Raw genomic sequence first — 20,231 nt, 5'->3', positions numbered from 1 at the left:
AATCTCTGTGTAAAAGTAAAATAATGATGCAGTTCTAAAGTCATTTTAACCCCCCTGTAATCTGACCCATTTTACAAAACTGTAAATTACTCAGTAAATCTACATCCATCACATGTAGCCTAATATTTTGGCATTACTCTTCATTTACGTTTGTCTTTCTTCACGTTTGTCTTTCTTTCTTCAAAAATTTGAGCCGGGAAAGTTTCTGAAATTTGGTTGATTTTTCCACGAAATGCACCAAATGTGTTTGTCTGAGAACCTTTTATACATCTTTTGTACACATTTTAACAGCAGGTGCTAAAATGATATGCACTGTGTGGTACGTACAGTACAAATATTTTGAGTGTCCCTAATTTTACTATAAAGAACCACAAATGTCCCTTATTTTCCTTTCCATAAGTTGGCAACCCTAAAATAAATTCAAAACAACATTTCTAAAACTGGTAAGTTATGTTGCTTGTGGTTCCCCCCTTCACAAACCTTTTAACATGATGAACACAAAAGATACAACCAATGGATACATTGGATCCACAATGGATACGCAGCACTTCTGCGCTGTACGTCACCACGTAGGCTCACGCATCACACATGACCAGCATCGGCCAATAGTGAGCCTACGTGGTGCCGTACAACACAGAAGTGCTGCGCTGTTACACTATGTGAATTCACTCAGGCCCACACAGAAGAAAATGAATAGTTGAATAAAGTCGTTATTTTTATTCTTTTTTTGCGCACAAAAAGTATTCTTGTCCCTTGATAAACTTAAGCTTGAGCCACTGTAGTCACTTGGAATATTTTAACGATGTCTTTACTAACTTTTCTGGGCCGGCAAGTTTCGATCCCATAGAAGCCTATGAAGAAGTGATCCAGCTTTCAAATTTCATCAAAAATATCTTAATTTGTGTTCCGAAGATGAATAAAAGTCTTAAGGGGTTGGAACAACATAAGGGTGAGTAATTACTGACAGAATTTTCATTTTTGGGTGAACTAACCCTTTAAGCCTAGTAGTGAATGTTTAATGAGCAGTAGGATAATCTCTATCTCTTTTCTCCCAGTGTGAGTATCTGCAGGTTGGAACCAAAACAACGTTCTTCTGCAAAATGCATGCAATTTTGGTTTTAACCGCTAGAGGGACATTGGTGTAATATTAATCATTTAATTCTAATAATTTAATAATAACTTTTATAAATAAAGTTACAAGCTGTATAGGCTCTCTAAGACCTCAGTTACACCTGGTAGGCCTAATAAGATCAAAAGTGGAGAGCTAAATAGCCTACAATAATAAACCTCAAGACGTTTTGTGATCTTATGTCAAGTTCATGCTCTCCAAACATAACCTAGTGTTCACATATCTACTATAATAAATCAAATACTTGAGGTGAACATATGGCGTGATTTGTGAAAACAAATTAATTTGAAATAGAGGGCTACTTTTGACTGCCGTTAATGGAAAGACAAGCGTTTTGCCATTATAATTCTGTCATTAGTTGAGGCATCAACAGGGGGGAGAAGACGATAACCTGTCAATCTCTGACGTCCGGCAACACTTTGATTTAATGAGGATTTAGTTACAAAACCAGAGACGCTCACCCGAATCCGACTCATACCAGGTCAACCGTCAAAGGAGACGCATTTGAGACTCATGTTACAGGTGTACACAGCGATACTTCTCGGCTGACCGAGGCAGATCTCAGTAAAATGCTCATGCTCTACCTGTGTTTGTTGTGAATGTGATGTCCATTGTTTTAGTGAAATTCTGCCCTCTATTGTAAGAAACCCGTAACTGCAGTGTTAGTTAAGTACAGTTGACAGGGGCACTTCACTTATTCCTCCAGAAACTAAATGGAGCAAAACACTATCCAACAAATAATAGTTTTATGGATTTGGAGCAGTTTAGCTGGAAAAACTCGACGCAGCCTCACTAGCGGCCGGTCAATCATTTGCAATTATTGCATAGCAAATATTAAAATTGTAATCAGACATTTTAAATAATATGGGAAAATAATTATTTGAAAAACATTGTTTATTTTTTTAGTATTGGATCCTTTGTGACACTTCAGTCTATACGATTAATTTTGAAGACATGATGGGCACTCACTGAAATGGCATTAACAAGGTGTCACTATGTTACTGACTGACCTGACCCAAAACAACATTACAACATGACAAATCTAAAACCTTACACATAAACAACAATAAATGTGACTAATAACATTAATTTCACAGCTCATAAATCAAGATATTACATGAAATAACAATAGTTTAAGAGAAACATTATTGCTGGTAAACAACAAAAATTCCTGGGGAATATATAGCATAGCACTGATGTATGAAACTGTCAGTACAGTGGTGACTTTTCATTTACCTGGATAGGTCATTTCATACATATGTCATCTCAGATTTCATATTTCTCTTATGGGATTCACTCTTTGAGAAGATGGACAATATGAATTTTGCAGACTCTTTAGGATTTAAAGTGGCCGGTACAATGAGATACTCTCCTGGTTCAAGCTTGAAGAATCTCATCACATGGCTTGCCTTGACAAAGTTCCCAACTTCAATGGGGCGTTTGCTGTAGAAGAACTTGTCCGGGAGCTTCACATCTTTCATCTAAAGGAGAATTAAATATAAACTTGTATTCAAGCAAATAGTTTATTTAGTAAATATCATGTAATTTATGCATTTTCAAAGCAAAGTTTAACACTTTTGAGCTTGAATTATATTTTGTACTTGCCTCTGGTGGAATCTGTTGAAGTAGAAAATAGAATCACACACCATTAATAAGTGGAAACCAAAATTACTGTATTTTCGGTGACTCAGATAGAGTTATTTGTTAATACTGACCGCAAAAACATAGAAGCCGATGGAGTAGTTAGAAACTTCACTTCTGTTTCTCTTCTCATGGTTCTGCATGAGGGACACCAGTATGTTTTCAGGACACTGGCCACTACATTCCTTATCAAGCTCCTCAATCCTCACCCGAAACTGAGGGTTCGTCCAGAAAAGGTCTACAAGACATCCATTGAATCAGACCTTTGAGGTACATACAGTAGGTACACATAAACATTCACACACACACCATGCGCATGCGTTGCGTCTGAACGCGTTGTTGTCTTTGGAGCTCCATCGATTTGATTTATAATTCTTGATTTTACTCTTTAAACTTACTTACAACAAACATTTTCTACTTTTCCTCACTGAGAAGCACTACTGCTCAAACCTCATAGGTACAACGCGGACTGTAGAGCAGACGCGTCTAGGACATGACAAGTTTAGTAGATTATTCACACTAAATGAATGGTTAACGTCATGGTGCAATGAGCAGAAACTGCTCTTTGTAAATAATTGGAATCTGTTTTGGGAGCGTCCTAGGCTTTTCCGTGCCGATGGCTTACACCCAAACAGATTCGGATCGGATCTTCTGTCGGATAACATCTCCAAAATGTTAAATACCTTTTGACTAGTAACCAAAAGTCCAAATCATAGTCTCTGCTGCACCAAATTAACTGATATAAATACTAGTGTAGAACATTGCATAGAAATTGTGTCTATTCCTCGTTTAGTGCGATCAAATAATAAATATACTGCAGGATCTAGGAAAGATCTAATTGTTATTAAAACAGAAAATGTTGCTTTTAGTAAACAAAAACTATTTCTAAAGCTAGGTCTTTTAAACATTAGATCACTCACACCTGAGGCAGTTATTGTAAATGAAATAGTCACAGATAATAGCTTCGATGTACTTTGCCTTACTGAAACCTGGCTTAAACCAAATGATTATTTGGGTCTAAATGAGTCTACTCCATCAGGATACTCCTATAAGCATGAGCCCCGTCTGATTGGTCGTGGCGGCGGTGTTGCAACAATCTATAGAGATTTTCTTACTGTTACTCAGAAAACGGGTTATAAGTTTATTTCATTTGAAGTACTTGTACTAAATGTTACGCTCTTAGATGTTCGAAAAACATCCCTATTATCTCTAGCCTTGGCTACCGTATATAGACCGCCTGGGCCTTACGCTGATTTCCTAAAAGAATTTGCAGATTTTCTCTCAGACCTATTGGTCAATGTCGATAAAGCATTAATTGTTGGAGATTTTAACATACACGTAGATAATCAAAATGATGCGTTAGGGGCTGCGTTTATAGATTTATTAAACTCCTTTGGGGTTAAGCAAAACGTTACCGGACCAACTCATCATTTTAATCATACACTCGATTTAATTATATCACATGGAACTGATCCAACCGATATAGATATCATTCCACAAAGTGATGTAACTGACCATTACATGGTAACTTGCATATTACGTACCCCTGTAATATATCATGCTGCGCCGCATTATCAATTAGGCAGAACAATCCTTCCATCCACCATAGATAATTTTTCAAATTGCTTATCGGATCTGTCTCAGCTGCTCAGTGAACCCAAACAAACAGATGAACTAGAGGAACGAACCAGCACTATGAGCACTATTCTCTCTGGAACACTGGATTTTGTTGCATCTATTAGACTAAAAAAGGTCAGAGAAAAAATTAAAGCACCATGGTACAACAATACTACGCGTGTTCTAAAGAGAGAAACCCGTAATTTAGAGCGTAAATGGAAACAAACTAATTTAGAGGTTTTTAGAATCGCTTGGAAAGACAGTACGTCACGTTATAAAAAGGCCCTAAAAGTAGCCAGGGCTGAGCACCTCCGCAAACTAATAGAAAATAACCAAAACAATCCTAGGTTTTTATTTAACACCTTGGCTTGACTAACAAATAAACAAGCGTCACCTGAACAAAATATTCCGTTACAGTTCAATCCTCAATCGCGCCTTATAACTCAGCCTCCATTATCACTCCGCAAGAACAATTACAGTGCTTTACAACTATAGAACAAATAGAGTTAAATAAACTTGTCACTTCCTCTAAAACAACAACATGTTTATTAGATCCCATACCAACTAAACTACTGAAAGAAGTGTTACCTGTAGTGGAAGAGCCTCTCCTCAATATTATTAACTCATCTTTATCTTTAGGTCATGTTCCAAGAACATTTAAACTGGCAGTTATAAAACCTCTCATTAAGAAACCACAATTAGACCCAAATAACCTAGCAAATTATAGACCCATTTCAAATCTTCCTTGTATGTCTAAAATACTAGAAAATGTTGTGTCTGCCCAACTAGGCTCTTTCTTACAAGAAAATTACATCTATGAAAAGTTTCAGTCTGGATTCAGGCCGCTTCTGACCAAGGGCTGTATCTCAATACTAGTTTTACTTGATCTTAGTGCTGCGTTCGATACTATAGATCACACAATACTCTTAGATCGACTACAAAATTATACTGGTGTTCAAGGACAAGCATTAAGCTGGTTCAGATCATACCTATCTGACCGATACCATTTTGTCTATTTAAATGGAGAAAAATCGATCATAACTCCAGTAAACTATGGAGTGCCTATGGAGTAAAACGTGGACGTTTTACACTAGAAACAAACACTGATGTACTATTTTATTTAATACTGTGAAGCTGCTTTGATACAATCTGTATTGTGAAAAGCGCTATATAAATAAAGTTGACTTGACTTGACTTGACACCATATGGCCGATATTATGCATAGACACCCAAAAAGCATATTGCATGTTGCATGCTGTATCTAATATTTTTATTTATGCATGCTAGAATGTAATTGTATAAAATGCTCACATGCCACTCTCTCTCATTATATATTTATGAGCTACCTTTATTATTGAGGCAGCCACCAGCTGTAGTCCCATCAACCCAGCTGCCTTTATAACATGTGGAAGTCCATTTGCATTCAGAAGAACTGTCCAGAAAATCAGGACTGAGACAGCAAATATCAATGTCTTCGAAGTTTTTGGTGAAGTCCTCCATTGATATCCTGCAGTAAAATATGAGTTACTGAAAATATTTGATTCATTAACGCTAGAGATCATATCTGAAACTACAGTTAATGCTCACCAGAACTCCCCGTCATTGGCCAAAGAACGACACTTGGATTGCTCCTCCTTACTCACTTTGTCCCACAAAGATGACCTAAAGTTATGCAAAAGCATATATGAAAATATTTCATGGGGTTATGCTCACTGAGAAATTAGCAGCAGCAAATAAAGAGGGGAAAAAAACAGATAAACTGTACCTTTTGAACTGAATAAGCTTCTTTTGGAATTAATAAATATTTTTCTAAAAGGGTATAGTTGAATTTTCAATGGCATATAATTAAATAAGATGCCAAAAAGGATGGCAATTAAGTTAGCAGAAGATGATGTCACTAAAGAACTGGCTTTTGTTTTCAAAGGGATATTCTATTACAAAAGGCAACAAAAGCTCATTCATTCAAAATATCCTTCAGTGAATGAGAGTTAGCAGATTCCGCCGATATGAATGACAGTGATCGTTATGTAAATAATACAAATGAAAAACCAACAGCGCTTGACGACCTCCAGCGATTTAATCTAAAAAAAAAAAGTGGAATAGAAACCTAGAAACCCAAGAAACCTAGAAAAAAATAATATAGTTTTCAGCTTGGTGAGCTTAATATTTTATCTAATATACTACATATATGATGGGGACAAAATTACTTTAGAAGATTTACAGTTTGAAAGCTAACAAGCTAACCGAAAAAAGTTATTTAGCATACTAATAACTTAATACAACTCTCAAACCTTTTAAGAATTCCTTTAATATAATAGTCATGAATCATCTAGTGGTACAAACAAAGAATGACTTGATCAGGGTTGTGATTAGTGAACCTATAATTTCATTTGACTCTTACTTGTCACTCCAGTCACCGGTCCACTCTTGATTTCCCCAAGGGTTCAACACTCTCAGCAGCTGAACTGTTTTTTCTTGGCATGTTACCTGTAGAATACAACATGACGTGACACTTTTAATGCAAAATGCTTGTAATAAAAGTCTTTTAAACCTTAGTGTAGGCTGCTTACTTCTTCTGTGGGATTTCACCACCACAATTTAAATACAGAATATGCCATTTCACCAGGGATATTGTGAGGGACAGGGACTAAGGTGACTGAACACAATGCTTTGAGTTACATAAAGTACAAAACATTATTTCAAGAAACTTCTCTTGCAAAATCACAGGCTTGATGTAAGAGATACACAGGAATGAATGCAAACTGAACAAAGGGCATAGCAAGTGTGGAGCTCATGCTGAATACATCTGAATGCAATTAGTAAATAAATACTGGTGTACACAATAACAAAAATGGTTAATATGAGAACAAAGCAAGTATTGTAGTTCAGGGGTGCCCAATCCTGTTCCTATAGTATAGATCAAACCTGCAGAGTTCAGATCTAACCCTGATCTAACACACCCGTCTGTAATTATCAAGCGCTCCTGAAGATCTACAATAGCTAAAAAGTGATGCTCCTATGGAAAACAAATTCAGAAAGTCTATCTATCTATCTATCTATCTATCTATCTATCTATCTATCTATCTATCTATCTATCTATCTATCTATCTATCTATCTATCTATCTATCTATCTATCTATCTATCTATCTATCTATCTATCTATCTATCTATCTATCTATCTATCTTTCCCCCTAATCTGATGGCACTGTAATATGACATTTGATTCTGTGCAGACTTACCTTGTAAACCCCCGTCACTGTATATACATGGCCTTGAACAATGCCATTGGGTAATACTGTGTTTGCAGATGTTTTCTGATATGGTATGAAAAAAAGATATTGAATTAATAATGCTGCCCGGTGAAATATGTATCATGAAATTGGAAAAACTGTTTTGTTTTGTTTTGTACAGCTAATGCTCTACATTGTTGCCTACATCTTCCATTGTTAAAATGTCCACTATAGTAATTTGTATTTAATTGAACATTGAAATCTTTTAGTGTTTAGATGGACATGGTGATAATCTGGACAAGCCTGATTTCACCGCTTACCCCCAGAAAGGTGCCACAGGCCATCAGAGCCTTTGCTTTTGCTGCTCGGTTCATCAGGCTCCACAAATCAGTAGAAGTTTTTGCTGTTTCAAAGTGCACGTGGATGCCACCAGTGAAGTCCAACAGAGCCTCAGATGCAAGACCAGACTTCATGTCAGCATAGGAGCTGCACACCCTGTAAAATTAATTCTACATTTCAATATACTACAGTGGACCAACAAGCCTTTAATGATTGATTCTGTGGATTTACTCAAATTTGTGGTGATTAAAATAGACCAGGGGTGTCCAATCCTGCTCCTGGAGAAAACTGTCCTGCAAAGTTCAGCTCCAACCCCAATTAAACACACCTGAACCAGCTGATCAAGGTCTTACTAGGCTTACTAGCAACTTCCAGGCAGGGGTGTTGAGGCAAGCTGGAGCTAAACTCTGCAGGACAGTGGCCCTCCAGGACCGGGACTGTTATCATTGTGACAATGTTGTAAGGTACAGAACCAAGGTACATACAAAACATAAAAAGGGCCAAAATCTCTTGTAATTATGGTTAAAAAACATTACCTAACTATAGTAATAAAAGTAAATTATGCATAATTACATGCAATGAAATTCTAATCCTACCTTAACCCTAAGTACATGTAGTTGCTTAATATTACATAGTACTTAAATGTATAATTACTATGTAACAATGACACCTTAAAATAAAGTGTAACCAACTTTATTTACAGTCTTGTTCCCCATGTACATACATTATAGCAATTACAATAACTGGGTAATAACTAGGTACTAACCTTGAACCTCCCCCTAAACTTAACAATTACCTATGTAGTTACCTTATAGTACCAGTGCTGTCTTGGGTAAGTACACTTATTGTAAAATCAATTGTAGCCTAATATTTTTATGTTCAATAAAGTGTGACACTGATGAATGGTTGAACACAAAAACGCTTTGCACTCTTGCACTTTTTTGCACTTTATGTATGGCCTCTGGACAATAAAATCCTGTGGGCTTTTTGGCCTGTATTTGGATCTCTTTTTCTTATGTTCAATAAACAAACATGCTTTTATACTATGAAAGAAGAATCATTTTAAGAATAAACCTACTTGGTATAAGCTTTCTCCAGCAAGGCAGGCCAAAACTCATTAGATGTTTTTGAATGAACAAAAATGAGCTTGCCATTGATTGTTGGAAGTTTGTCATCAATGACAACGTCAATCCATTTCCCAAACCTCCAGAACTATATGAATAAAGCAGAAGGCTTAATGACTGATCATATGATTTCATAAAATGTATTTAAGTTATTTTGAAAAAGACCAAAGAACTCACTCTAAAGTGAAATATCCCTGCATAATCTTCACCAAATGACTGGTCTACTGGCATGACCTGGTCCATAAGATCCTCCTGAAAGGTTAAAGCTCCAACTGAAGCAAGAAACCAGCAGTTTCCTAAGGTAAAATCACAAGCATTAGCAAAAATAGATCTTTCATTCTGTTAACAAAAGACAAAATACAGAGTGATGCAAATTACTGCACAGATACAGTATCATTCAAAACCATCTAATGGAGTATGTAATAAACACAGATATATAAGCATACCTAAAGATCCTTGAGAATAGTCAAACCTGGAAACCCCCTTAACAATGAGTTTAGGGTCTGCCACTATTTTCTAAAGAGAGAGATTAATTCAATTAATACATTATACAATGAAATTTGCCCTATAGATTTGGGAACAACTGAAGACACTTAGACTCGTATATTGCAATTTGAATCTGCTTTCAAGACACTTAAAGGCACAGTACACCTCTAGAGGATCCTTTTTCAAAACAATAACACAGGCGGAGCTTGATGATGCCGTGACTGAACGTGGAATCATGGGAGTTGTCATCTTAAAATACATTTGAGTGTGTTGAAAGTTATGTTAACGTTACTCTATGCGTTCACTCGGTGGCTGTTTAATTACAGATCGATATTAGAATATCATATTATTAAAAGATGGGTGACTTGTGTTGCTACTGTAAATGGCATGCACTTAATTTTAAAATATATTGTATTGTGGAGAAAATGCTGTACTTTTACTACAAGCTCTTTTTGATTATGCCATGTTAGCCATTTGACTAAATTACAGTGTCTCTGAGGCATGGCACAAACATGTTACTCGCAGTAAATCAAGAAAACAAGAGATTCAAGCAATAAGACTAACTGTTTTGAACTATACAACAATGATTAGTTTTCTGTCAATAAAAGTATCCAAACTCAAATATGTCCTACTGGTAACGTGGATATATTACGTCATTGACAGACGACATAATGACACGGGCCGTTACGCTGGTTAAAATACCTGATTTCTCTGGATTTAAACATAGCTGGAAACATTTGCGATCATGCAAGTACACATCAAAACAAACAAAATATATAGCATTGTTTTAGTCGTTTTGGATATTTTAATCTAAAAAAATTAATCTATTGTTCTATCTATCTATTAGATGTCTATCAATAGACCAATATATCTATTGTGCCTTTAAGATGTCTTGCCACAATTGTAAATAAAAATATGTTGGAAAATGTTACAGGTAAACCTTTTCTTACAAGCTCTAAGAGACATTTAGCAACAATTGATGATGGTAATATTCAACAAGTTATTTTAGATCCGTTCAAACAATAATGTCTATATACTCTTCTTGAAATTTTCTGAAGGTCTGGAGATGGAAAGTCAATACAGGTAACTTACTGATGGCCTCAACCATTTGATTTGTTCCATATCCAATCCAAGTTTCTTCTTTGGGTCAATGGAGCTGCTGTCTGAAGGGAACTTCTCATCAACATATCTCCTTTTATTGGTGAAGCAGCTCTTCTTCAACTCCTGGTAGTCCTGATCCAAGAATTTCAAAGGGACGTCAAGAGTGCCAGTTTTGTCTATTGTGGGCTTTTCATCCCCAGGTATTCTGTTCACACGAGGTGGTGGCATTTTTACAGCTGTAAAAGTCAGATTTTTAGGAAAAAATATAAAGAAAAAGATAAAAGTGTCACATCTGTTACTGGCACAACACTATGCTATAATATGTTTTGTTTCCAAAGACCTATAAGAGATGAGATACTCTAGGCTTGTTAGACCTGTTTGGGAGAGAAATCTTGTCCCTTTGGAAGACATATCTTGATAGCTTTTAAGAGACTTACAATATAATAGTGATTAAACTCAGTTTTTTAAGATATAAATTATATACTTCACCTTCAAAGATAACAACTCACCTAATTGAGCAGTTTTCTATTACTAGGTTTGACCGATTCTCTTTGTTCTGCCCTAGGCTCTGGAATTCCGCGCTCAGACCGAATGATGCTTTCAGGAAGAGTGTAGAGCAGTGTGTAGGTTTGGTTTTGCTCAGAGACACCAGTTCCACCATTTATAGCCTTAACTCTCAAAAAAAATTTGAATATGTAAATGAACACGGAGAGCAGTTTGAACTTCAAATGATTGTAGCCAAAATAATGTTTTTATATATATATATATATATATATATATATATATATATATATATATATATATATATATATATATATATATATATATATATATATATATATATATATATATATATATATATATTATATATATATATATATTATATATATATATAATATTGAATTAATAAAAAAACTTCATCTGACTTATCAATAAAGTTAAAATGATATATAAGATCGTGAAAATACAGAAATTCTACTGATCTCTTCACAAATCTCACTCATGTTCTCACCTGAAACTCCCCTTAAAAAGTTTATTCAAATGTGCTATAGTATACTTCTTATAAATTAAAATATAAGAAAGTATAATTTCATATAATTTATGGACTTCTCAGAAGTATACTTAAAATTAAACAAGTATACTTGACTTAAACTGACAGAAAAGTATATTTGGCCTATACTTGTACTTAATCTTTTGATCGAGATATACTTACGACTTATTCTAAGCATTGGCTTGTAGTTGTGTTTGACTGAGTAGTCTTTACACATAGTTTTACATAATGTCTTATAAACTTACATTGTTTTATTTATAAGGAAAACAGATATGTTCCTAATTCTGGGTATATACATTTTTATGTAGGCTAGTCCACTGGTTTACTTCCAGTTTACTTCAAAATGTTTAAAGAAACTTAAACACAGTCAAGTGTTGATAACAAAATAGGCATGAAGCTAGAATACAATATTTTTGTTTGTTTGTTTTTGTAAAAACAGAGGTTCTGTTTTTTCATTTGATTTATTGTATGTTCAGATATTCATACAACAAAATATTCTGGGGGCCATGAAAGTTTTCTGAAAATGATCTAAGATTCTGATGCTGGCTGGCAACAGTAAAAAAAAAAAAAAAAAAAGCTGGCGGGGAAAGTGTTAAAATACAGTTAAAGGTATATTTCTAGTCAAATGAATTCCTAAATAGGAACATAGTAGTATACTTAAAGTGCTAAATAATACACGAATAGTGAACTAAGTATGATGTTAAGTTCATTTAATGAAAAATTACAAGTATACTTGCAGTATAAAACTACCAATCTAGTAGTTTGCTGAGAGTATACTTCAAAGCGTACTTTCATAGGCTAAAAAATGTGCTACAAGTATTTGACTAGTAAACTCTCAGTATACCTATAAGTTCACTTGTAGTACAAGCACAAATGTAAAATCTTAAAATGAGAGCACAGGATTCCGTTTGGTCATTCTCATCTCTTCCCCTCGTCTCCCCCACTCCCTCAGCCAGTCACGCCCGAAACCAGGTGTGACCCTATGTGCATGGGAGTAGGTCCAACAAAAGCTTAATGAATATCTGGGTGCTAAATGTTTACAGTTCTTTTGTTCCATTTGGGTATTTAGAGAGATTTGGAAAACCACTGAAGAAAGCATCTGTAAGCAAAACTTCCAGCACAATTCCTGTGTGTTTCTCTATTGCCAGGTATGCTGATACTTTGAAACTATGTTTAATATTCAGGGTGTCGCCTTGCAGTGGTTGGCCTCTTAGCTCAAAGACAGAACTTTCTCAGTGAGCAAGTTTTCTTCTTCCTCGTTTCCCCTATTATGTGGTGTGCCCCAAGGGTCCATTCTATGCCCTCATCTCTTTCTAATTTATATGCTACCATTGGGTGCCATTTTTAAGAAATATAGGATTTCCTACCATTGCTTTGCTGATGATACACAGTTTTATCTACCCGCTAAAACTGACAGTTTGTATCCTTTGGGCATGCTCTGCAACTGTTTTGAGGAGATCAAATGTTGGATGGCTAATCATTTTTTGCAATTAAATGAAAGCGATATTTTGATTTCTTTTTTATTTAGATTCTATTGCCGCCAGTGTTCAACTTCATGTAAGGAATCTTGGGGTTACATTTGATTCGTCACTAAACTTATAGAAACAAATCAGCACATTGGTAAAGGGACGTTTCTTTCATCTGAGATTGGTAATTAAAACAGTTTCTACCTACGAAAGATTTGGAGAACGTAATCCACGCTCTCATAACATCACGTCTGGACTACTCTACGCCTACTAAACTGCGAACTCTCGCCTGCAAATTGTCCAAAAGCTGCAGTGAGACATCTTAACCAGCACAAAAAAGAGATAACACATTTCACCCATTTTAGCGACTTTACATTGGCTTCTTGTAAAGTTAAGAATTGATTATAACTTTGCTGTATTTGTGTAAAAGGCTTCATCTGGTGTTTGCACCAAAATACATTTGTGACCTTCTGATTCCTTACTCCCCCCAAAGAACACTTAGATCTGGTAATCAGTCCCACATTTTCACTGTAAAACTAAGGGTGGTCGAGCCTTCTCTTCTGTAGCACCTAAACTTTGGAACAGTCTGCCCTTAAATGTGAGGTCTGCTCATTTCTTAGCCAGTTTTAAAGCTTATTTGTTCTCTCTGGCTTTTGATAGATTTTTTTATTTTTTACTTTTTATTGTATTTTGTTTAATGTGTTTATATTTTGTATGCTGCATGGTTTCTTTTTATGCTTTCTTTTTATATGCTCAATGTTTTATTGTACAGCAATTTGTTACAACTCTGTTGCTTTTAAATGTGCTATAGAAATACATTTTGACTTGATTTGACTGGATTTTTTTTAACTATGTATAGTATTTTATGTTGATCAGTTGTGCGCCACGTATTGTCTGGCGTATATGTCTGGCAAAAATAATTCTGGATTCTTCTGAATCATTATGAACAGTAGATTAAGTTGAGTCTGGTGTTTCCGCAAATCTGCGTCCAGAATAGGTCAAATTAAAGGCCCAAAGAAAGGAGCAGTAGGCACACTGAAGACATTTTGATTTATGTCTATCACTGACTTAAGTTGCAGCATTGTGACTAAAATAACTGCATTTTTGTATGAACAAGCATAGCGCGGTTGACTCAAATGCAAAGTTGTTTTTTTTTATAAATATCTTGGAATTTGTAAAAGGTTTTTCCTCCCACCTGTAAATTTACCAAACAGCGAATTCCACCATATATAGCTTTAACTCTGTACACAGAATGATGGGAAAACAAGTAATGTTGTTTGTAAAAATAAAGAATTATTAAACTCAATCGTCGATCATGTTCCCACCAGAGACTTTATATGAGGCCATAAACCACTAAATCCAGTCATCCAATCACAAAAAAAATATATTTTAAATAAATACATAGTTATTTAGTTCATCTTTGGTGTAGAAGAGGGAATACCAGTTAAGATCAGGTGGTCTGATTTAGTATCCTTTGAACAATCATTATTATTAGTATTTGGTACAGTAAAGCACTCTAAAAATCCTAATAGCATTTTATCCCAAAGACACTTGGGGTTATATATTAATCTTTTCCTATTTTAATTTTCTTTTAAAAATCTTGCAAATGATCAGAACAAGCTGATGAATCTCCAGGGGTTTGTAACACATATTCACTTTGCCAAACTGCTTTACCATCACAATAAAATAAATCCCTTAAATTTTCATTTTAAAGTCATAATTTCTATTTTATAGATTTGACAAAAATCTATTTATTTTTTCCGCTATATGAAAAAACATCTGCCTCTGTAATTAATCGTGACTTAGAAAAGTAAACACATTAACATGAATCTAATAACTAAATAATACATAGGCTACTTAAAATTTAAATCTATAAAGATCAGTATTTCCTGAAAATTCTGTTTTCTGCTTCAGATGTAGCTCTTTAAGTCTTAAAAAATTATGAAACATACCACTAAACATCTCCACTGTAGTCTCGATGCATTCAAGGGCCCAGAATGACACTGGACAAAACTGTAAAAAAATAAATAATGCTGAAACATTGCAATCAGATGATTAATGACACTGAAACTGAGCATTGTCTAAAGGTTTTTAAATGATTTAGTATTGACAAAAATATTTTGGTGAAGTTTAGACAGTGATTAGCCTATTTACAGATCACATTCAGTTTAACATTCTTTGAATTGGTGTAAAAAAAAAAACAAGAACAAAAAACACACTTGAGATTTATTGTCAGTTTAACATAGTGCACAATGCACATGCAAAACCATTTGCTTAAACTTGTTTGTCTGAAAACACACTTGGGCTCACATTAAGGCCAAATTCCCAGACCACATATCATGCACTTAAAAATATATATTTTTTTTTATAATAGGTACAGTGACTAACACTGCAGTCTATTAAAACACAAACACACAGCCCATCCTCGTAAAAGGCATTCAGTCGACTCTTCGTCGCAGGTGGAGAAGACGAATGTCAGGACTGTTGAACTCTGGGTCTTGTTTCTCAGGTGGGATCTCCTCTGACTGGAACTCTTGCAGAAGTAGCTATGAAACAGTGTATTAGATGAAGAATAAGACAATAGCAGATTTAGCCTGATAAGAAATTTAACTGGCTTTTTATTCATGCATTTAAAAGGAACCTTTTATGCAAAACATAAATGCGTCAGCAGTGTGTGCGCACAAACACCATACAATGGTAAAATCACATACTCCTTTTTTTTTTATTCCCCATAAATCATAAACAGTGTCTCAAAATGACTTGTCCGCATCTTTTGTACATTGTGAGGTGACAGTGTAACAGGGTGTTAGGAAACATCCCGCCCACAGGAAACATCGTTCTAAAAATGCAGCGCTAAAGTTAAATGAAATTTTATCTCGAAATTCGCATCTCAACACCTATCATTTTCCACTGTCCGCGTCTTGCGTTTTTAGACGCAAAGACACATTGAGTGAATTGCCCCGAATGGGAGGGGGAAAAAACGCAAGGTCTGTCTAGCGCACGTTTACATCGAAAATAATGGAAAAGCAGTGGAGTGGAATGCAAAAATCCATCCATACTGTTTCTCCTGTTTTGTTGTTGCCAGACTATTCCAGGTACAAGCTGTAAAGGCACAGCCCTCTTCAGGAAAGGGGGGCGGGAAGCAGGAGCTCATTTGCACACACGAAAAACAGCATGTTTTTGCTTCCACCCAAAAAGGGGCATTTTGGGCATCATATAATAAATGATCTGTGGGGTATTTTGAGCTGAAACTTCACAGACACATTCTGGGGAAAGCTGAGACTTGTACTACATTTTGTAAAAAGGGGCATAATAGGTCCCCTTTATTATATATTCTACTGATCTAACACACTCTCATTAAAGTGTGCCACTAAATATATAGGAGTAATAGAGGATTTTACAGTTTATTTCTCTCACCTCAAAGAATCTCTTCTCTATTTCAGGATTGACACCAACAGTGCGCTGCTCATAGCAACAGATGATGCACGTCTCTGGTCCAGCCAAGAGTTTCAGAGTCTCCACAAGTGGCTCCACAGACTGTGGAATATAAAACACAAAGGGTATTAACCTAGTACTGTTAACAAATCTGGAATGTAGAGCTAACTATAGACCTTATTCAGAGCAGCGCCATAACAGGTATGAAAGCGAGGCTGTGAGGGATAGACTTGCCGTGTTTTCAATGGCATCTGCTGTAAAAAGCTGTATAAAACTCCTAGAGTTTTATTTCATTCATTTTATTCATGTTGTCTGGAGTTTTTGTGTCTACTGAAATTTCTTGGAAAGGTACTTTTGCAGTGTTTTGTCAGCAGAACAACCAAGAAACACATTGAAGTACACATAAACACGTAAACAGTACAACCCAAAGAAGAGATGTATGTCTATCCCTCACAGTCTCATTCCCGTTAAAAATCAAAGATGTTGCTGCTGTTAATAAGATCCACTGCTGTATGAGTAACACAAGTAAAAAAAAAAATAATAATAATAATAAAAAAAAATGTATGTGTATATATATATATATATATATATATATATATATGTATATATATATAAGTGTAATATTCATTGTTAGAGTACCTGCTCATAGTAGATACAATCAGCCATCAGAATATAATGAGGATTAGGTAGAAAATCTTCAACACTTCCACCCCTTTTAAAAGGAAAAAATTCATAAGTTTCAATAGTCGTTTCCATGAAATGAAAACCTTTCATTGTAAGGACAAAAAAACAGACCTTTTTCAAAATATTTTCATATAAGAAAATAATATTTTATATAAGAAAAGTCATAATGTTTGGAATGACATAAGGGTGAATAAATGATGACAATACTTTAATTTATTTATGTGCAATATGGTCATGTGATCATGTGGGGGCAACTTTATTTGGAAGAAAACTTTTTTTAAGTGTATTCATTTATTTTTATGTAAAACGTAAACGTTTATTTAGTAAACATTGAATGTAATGAATAAATAGGTTTCATAGCTAAGGATGAAAACACACCCCTCCCAAAAAGATCCTATGGTGTAGATGAAATGCAGTACAAACCATTTCAGTACCTTGGCTGTGATTGAGCCTGTACGGATGAGTTGCTGATTTTTCTCAATGTTCAGCTTTAGGAGAGGCTGCAGCTCTTCTAGATCTGTCACTGTAACATTTGCCCTATGGGTGCACATTACTCAGGTTGAAATCCAGCCAGAAACTTTGAATTAAACAATATTTGTGCATAATATTTATTATCAGAACAAACGATAATAAATTAAAATCCTATAACTTTCCGAATATGATAAATCCATTTTCAACAGTTGCTTAAATGGCCACATTTCACATCTAATCTATTTTAATTCATGTTTATATGGCACGGCATTCATACCGGTAACTCACCCCAGAGTTGAAGCCACGAGACCAACTAGTCCTGTTCCTGCACCCAGTTCAATAATGCTCTTGGAGAACCACGTACTAACACCAGACTGAATACTGCAAAATTGTTCCGTTTCGAGGTATTTTGACAGGACAATAGCAGCATCCCATACTACACAGCCCACGTCCCCTTTGCTGCACTGATACATTCTTAAAATAGACCCGTCATTTTTTTCTATTTCTCTAACAAAATAATCTTCTGAATCCTCGTCAGACGCCATGTTCTTTAGACCGCTGAACACTGCACGCATTCTACGTCACGCATCTCCGTGACGTCTGATTCGCGAATCATTCATTTGAACCGGTTCCTTTCACTGATGGACTCAAATCGTTTGGCAGTTTATTCATAATACTGGTGAAGTGGTGATAGGCTGTTTGTGTAATTTTGGTATTTTTTTGGCTATGCGTAAATCTGTTTGTTGAACTGGCATTCAAGTGGTATTTTAACTTTTAAGTTTTCACCATCACAGAATAGACCTTATTCACAGCAGCGCCATATTTGGGAGGCTATGAGGTATACTGAGTAGACAGATAGACAAAAAAATATATATTTTTCCGAGAAATTTCAGTTGACAAAAAAAAAAACCAAAAAAAAAAAAACCCGCCTTATAGCTGTGGAAAATAGCTTATACATATAGCCTTTTACTGCGGATGCCATTGAAAACAGGTACGTTTATCCCTCACAGCTTCGCTGTCATACCTATCATGGCACTGCTCTGCATAAGGTCTAACTGTCCGACTGGTAGAGGAATGTCTTTCAGACTGGCATCAAATAGGCCTAAGAAAATCCCTAATTTATAAACAGAAAACAGAACTAGCTAGCTAGTCTTGTTAGTTTACTTATGGAAGCTAAGCATGTGCGTGTCATTTAAACTACCTAACTGACTTCAAAATATTGTAGTTTTACTATGTACCGGTATTTGAAATGGTTTACGGCTATTATTTATTTAAGTAATTTTATTGTTTATTATTTGCTCCATTGCAGCTTAAAGTCTCCATAAACAACTTATTACAAAGTTAATTGAGTTTTATATGGTGCCACTAGATGGCAGTGTAGATTCATACAGGTTTTCTATGGTTTGTAGCCTACAGTATATGTTGACATCATTGTCATCTATGTAGCTACAAATGTGTTTGTGAGACATGCAAGAACAAATCTCATTGGTTCTTGCATGTCAAGCTACCATGCTTGCACTTCTGTTTACCATATTTGAGTGTTTTATGTATGTCGCTGACGCTGATTAATAAAAACCTAAATTAGATCTACCAGGTAATAGCACACCAATAACAAATCAATTTCTTGAGCAAAAATAGGTTACACTTTATTTTAAGCTGTCCATGTTACAGTGTAATTATTTTAAGTACTGAGTATCAACAACATGTACTTACTATAGGATCGGTATAGAGGTTTGATTTAGGGCTAGTTGCATGTAATTATGCATATTTTATAGTTATTACTATAACTACATAATGTGTAACAAGGACACTGTAAAATAAAGTGGGTGACACTTTATTTTACAGTGGTCATGTTACATATCATTGGGATAGGTCACCCAAAAAGGAAAATTCAGTCATTTACTCACCAAGCCTGTATGAATTTGTTTCTTCTGCTGAACACAAAAGAAAATATTTTGAAGAATGTCAAAACAGTTGATGTACCATTGACTTCCATGGTCTTTTTTTCTTCTTCTTTTTTCTCCATACTATGGGAGTTAACTTAATGGAACCCATCAACTATTTGGTTACCCATATTCTTCAAAATATCTGTTTGGAACAACTTTTGAAAAAAGTTGCAACCCTAGCAACACAGGTTGTCATCTTATTTCAAACCTAGATAACTAACAATGACAACTATAGCAGGAGGTTTCAAAACCAAAGCAAACAATCCGTGACTCCAGGTGGTCAACATGAGAAATATTACATCCATTGCATTAATCACTTTTCAAACAGACAGTTAAAACAGTTATTTTTGCACAAATTTCAGAATTACAAACAAATGTATCATGTGAAATGTGTAGGCTATATCAAATAATAATTTTAAGAAAAGCTAAATCATTTTAATTCTTAGAGGGATAAAAGGATGAAGCATAAGTAAATAAGCATCAATATTTGTTTATAAGTTTGACATAAAA

General features: G+C 35.1%; 2 protein-coding genes across 2 annotated transcripts; both read right to left on the bottom strand.

The window, feature by feature from the left end:
- Nucleotides 1–2,011: 2,011 nt before the first annotated feature.
- Nucleotides 2,012–15,483, bottom strand: LOC308679734 (calpain-1 catalytic subunit-like). Its single transcript, XM_081347381.1, has 13 exons — nucleotides 15,138–15,483; nucleotides 11,178–11,336; nucleotides 10,660–10,904; nucleotides 9,528–9,597; nucleotides 9,259–9,377; nucleotides 9,036–9,169; nucleotides 7,939–8,113; nucleotides 7,628–7,702; nucleotides 6,789–6,874; nucleotides 5,975–6,049; nucleotides 5,734–5,894; nucleotides 2,841–3,008; nucleotides 2,012–2,610 (listed from the first exon to the last, which is right to left on the bottom strand). Exons 3-13 carry the CDS (start codon nucleotides 10,894–10,896, stop codon nucleotides 2,558–2,560), a joined length of 1,353 nt encoding a protein of 450 aa, XP_081203507.1. The 5' UTR covers nucleotides 10,897–10,904; nucleotides 11,178–11,336; nucleotides 15,138–15,483; the 3' UTR covers nucleotides 2,012–2,557.
- On the bottom strand, nucleotides 15,138–18,382 carry vcpkmt (valosin containing protein lysine (K) methyltransferase). The gene is made up of 5 exons (XM_081347388.1): nucleotides 18,064–18,382; nucleotides 17,728–17,841; nucleotides 17,260–17,332; nucleotides 16,603–16,722; nucleotides 15,138–15,731 (listed from the first exon to the last, which is right to left on the bottom strand). The coding sequence occupies exons 1-5, from the start codon at nucleotides 18,348–18,350 to the stop codon at nucleotides 15,624–15,626; spliced, it is 702 nt and encodes a 233-aa protein (XP_081203514.1). The 5' UTR covers nucleotides 18,351–18,382; the 3' UTR covers nucleotides 15,138–15,623.
- Between the last annotated feature and the right edge of the window lie 1,849 nt (nucleotides 18,383–20,231).

Source organism: Scardinius erythrophthalmus (assembly GCF_964197995.2).
Source record: "Scardinius erythrophthalmus genome assembly, chromosome: 19".
In the NCBI taxonomy this organism is placed as follows: domain Eukaryota; kingdom Metazoa; phylum Chordata; class Actinopteri; order Cypriniformes; family Leuciscidae; genus Scardinius; species Scardinius erythrophthalmus.
This window is presented reverse-complemented; position numbering and strand designations above follow the sequence as displayed.